The 3663-nt window shown below is 38.1% G+C and overlaps 1 protein-coding gene across 10 annotated transcripts in view; it reads right to left on the reverse strand.

The window, feature by feature from the left end:
• The window catches only part of myo9aa (myosin IXAa), a 104370-nt gene that overhangs the window by 40291 nt on the left and 60416 nt on the right, over positions 1 to 3663 (reverse strand). For all 10 annotated transcript variants that reach the window (XM_035651739.1, XM_035651740.1, XM_035651742.1 and 7 more), the window contains 2 exons: positions 1613 to 1710; positions 1161 to 1287 (listed from right to left, as the gene is read on the reverse strand). In XM_035651739.1, the coding sequence (XP_035507632.1) occupies positions 1161 to 1287; positions 1613 to 1710 (225 nt within the window). The remainder of the gene's footprint in view (positions 1 to 1160; positions 1288 to 1612; positions 1711 to 3663) is intronic.

Genomic DNA, 3663 nt, shown 5'->3' on the forward strand with positions numbered 1-3663 from the left:
GAGAGAGAGAGAGAGAGAATGAAATCAGTCAAGTCTCCACTGAAAGGATTACACACCCATCATTCAATGCAGCAGCAACGTGTACCGTGACCAGAGAATCCTGGATTATCGTTGAGTTTTTGACTTCAAAAGAAATCTGACACTTTCCATACAAGCTGCTTTTCATCTTTCACAGTGTGTATGTGTGCAGGGTGGCTGTTTGAAGAAGTGCTTTTAAAAAAATTGACCACAAAAACATGTCTCCTTATCAGTCTACACTGTCCTACAAACATCCTGTTAGCACTGAAGTTAAAGGAGAGATGTGACAGTTCTGCACACACACAGATACTAAAATTATAATAATGAAGATGAACACCAGCCACACACACAGTCTAGTTACTACATCGGCTAATGGTCCACATACAGTAATTAATAATACAATACTTAAACCACATTACTAAGATAATACCAAACGGTCACTTGTAATGTAAACATTATGGCCCCATATGTACTTATTAAAACTACTTCAGGCTCCTTTAGCTAGAGGGCAATGCATTATATGTCCCCAACCGTTCCTCACTCGACAAAGACAACACAGTATGTGATTTCATGGATGTTAATGGTAGACTATGAGACAAAGCTCAGTCACTAGGATACAACAGTCGTCTATGTGTGATTGACACAGAAGTAGTCTGTTAAAGAACACATAACATAGCGAGTATACAAACAGCACTGCATCAACTTTGCCAAGAAATGTCACTGGGAACTTAATTATTCAACACATAGAAAGGCGTCTTTGTGCAAATTATCATCATTATCATTTAGAGAGAATTGCAAAAAAATCTAAATACAGCAAAAGTATTTTATTACGGAACATGCCAACATTTAAACCATGACAAGGTTTTATTTTATATAAATGTATGTCATATTTTGTTATTGTGAAATAGTGAAATCTATTTTTTGTCACATCATGTTAGTTTTTTTTCTATTATTATTATTATTATTATTATTATTTAGGCTTTTTAAGCCTTTAATGCACAGTGACAGCCTAAGATAGAGTTAAACCTTTGTACATGCAGTGCGCGCTCTACCAGGTGAGCTACCGGGTCATCCCACCACCCATCTGTTTTTCTGAACACACATTTAGAGAATGTGCAGCAATAAAAACTATGTTACAGTACCTCCAGCAGTTCAGAGACAACGGGGAGCACCTCTGGGTTACAGATGTCGATTGAGTCGTCCCTGTAGGTTTTCCTCTTGTAGCGGATGTTGCCCAGGTGAAGAATGGCTGACAGCAGGCAGAAGATCCTAAACAACAGTTCAGGGAATGTTTTAGAGACGCCTCACGGGAAAAATACTGTGGAAGTGTAGCTGTAGCTGCAGTATCTCTATATCTGTGGAATTCTAATCTTATGAGTACAGTACAACGTTAAGGAGACTGCATAAACCTTTTATCAATAAACTATGGACTGTATTGATGTATACTGTTTATATGTGACTGTCTGTACTGTAAAATACTTAAATACTAAAATACTTCCTTATTGCACAACAAATCTGTCATTGTGGACTATTATAGTAAAGTTAATGTTATTTTATTACACACTCATTGCGGTCGTGTGTGTGTGTCACTCACTGTTTACGCGTGGCAGGAAGAAAGCCCACCATCTCCATCGCCAGCTGAAGCCTCTCAAAGTCATGCTTCAGGTCTTCGCCTTCGACTGCGAAACAGTCCTGCGGGGAAAAAAAGCAGCAACCGGGTGTCATCAAGCTGTTATGACACACCGGCCTGGAAGCCAAAAGAGCTAATGACAAGTCACTATGAAGTTATGAAGGACTTACTAAAGACTGTTGACATACACAGCGCCCAAATGCTTTTAATGTTTACAGAGTGTCCAGCAAAGATGCTTAAAATAGTTTTTTAGTTTACTTTGCAGCTGAAACAAAGAACAGCAGAGTGGCCCGAAGCAGACAAATGAATGACTCATACTAAAATAAGCTATCATTAAGAAGCTTGGCGGTCAAACAGAACAGCAACACTCTGCTCTGATGTGCAGAGCTTCTAGCGAACAGCAGCATGTGTAGGTTCTGCTCATGTAGTGGAAAATCTGGCCTGGCTTCCAACCAATCCACAGACATTTGGCAAGCTGGCAAAAGAGCTGAGAAGAGCAGCAATTTATGGGTTTTCCTGTGTTTGAGTGATGGACGACAAGCTGAACTAGCAGAGAGGAGACACAGGAGGAGCTTGTTTTGATGCAATAACAGTGATGTGCGCAGACAGGCGCAAAGTTCACACAAGCAAGTGCAAATCTAAACACATGTAATACACTCATAGTGCAGGTCTTACTGACTAGAATCATAAAGTCATGAGAAAAACACAGCACAGCATTAAAATACTGAACTTATTAAATAACATAAATGTTATTTAGCAACCAAATACACATGAGAAGGAGAAAAATGGCAGATACATCTGGATCTGGATTAGTTGTTTATGATAAGAGGCAGATCTTTCCCAGACTAGGAATACATGCTTTGATGTAACTACATAACTACACAGTCTTTCACTACATACACCCACCGTAATGTGAGGTCTGCTCTTTGCTTTATGGACCCATTCCACTATGGCTGCCATAATTATCACATACCGAGGCCTCAGAAAGACAAACACTCCAAACATGAGCCTAAACCAACGTGCCTCCTTCTTGCCTCTCTCGCTCTCTGCTTTCATGGCAGAAACTCACACTGACCTGTTAGTGACTCTGGTGTTACATTTCCATAGCAAGAACATCTACATTTATTTTTAAAACATTGCTCTAACTTAGACTTATTTCCAGTAAAAACAATGTGTAAGTGTAGTTAAAAGGTGTTTGAGGATTCCAGATGTAGTAAATGAAACAAAACAACATTATAAAATCATTATAGTCATTAAAATACATCAATCTGGAATAATATTTCCTTTGCCGACATGTAATAAAATAGTTGTTTTCCTTGCTGTGTAGAAAAAAGTGAAAAAATTTAAAAGTCCGAAATTTGGCTAAAATATCTATTAATTCCTTTTTATATTGTTCCTAATATAGACGATTGCTGCAGGACTAATCACACTGAAGTCACTGCATATTTATAGCGTCTGTTAATCACTAATGTCGGAGTTTACATACCACAGTATTATCAGCATGAAAAGAATACAGTAAACATACTGAGAAATAAGGAGTGGAAAATGAATGAATGTAACTCAAGAATCCCAGTGCACTGTTACATACGTGTTAATAAAAAGAAAACTTAACACCCACCACAAAACCAAAGAAAAACACAAAACACAAAAGACTTTTTTGATCACTGACGTCATTTGCACTTTGCATTTGTGCTGCAGAGCGGCGAGTGTGATCTGAATCAGTGACTGAGAGGTGAGGGTGTGTCTTTGGGCAAATAACTTGTGGGCAACAGAGAAGTATGAGTCTGTAAATATACTGCAGCTCAGCCACTAACTACTGTGGCTAGTGAACAATGAGGCATGCCTGTGACTAAAACTCTATAATCCAATATGTTGTATTCTGACCACTTTTAGCATAGATTCTTTAAAGTCTGTTGAATGATGATTTAAAGGTCCAGTGTGTAACATTTAGGATCTATTGGCAGAAATGGAATATAATATTCATAGGTCTGTTTTTATTATAATAACCTTAGAAT

Source organism: Morone saxatilis, unplaced genomic scaffold (assembly GCF_004916995.1).
Source record: "Morone saxatilis isolate NCDOM2014 unplaced genomic scaffold, NCSU_SB_2.0 Contig11, whole genome shotgun sequence".
Classification (NCBI taxonomy): Eukaryota; Metazoa; Chordata; class Actinopteri; family Moronidae; genus Morone; species Morone saxatilis.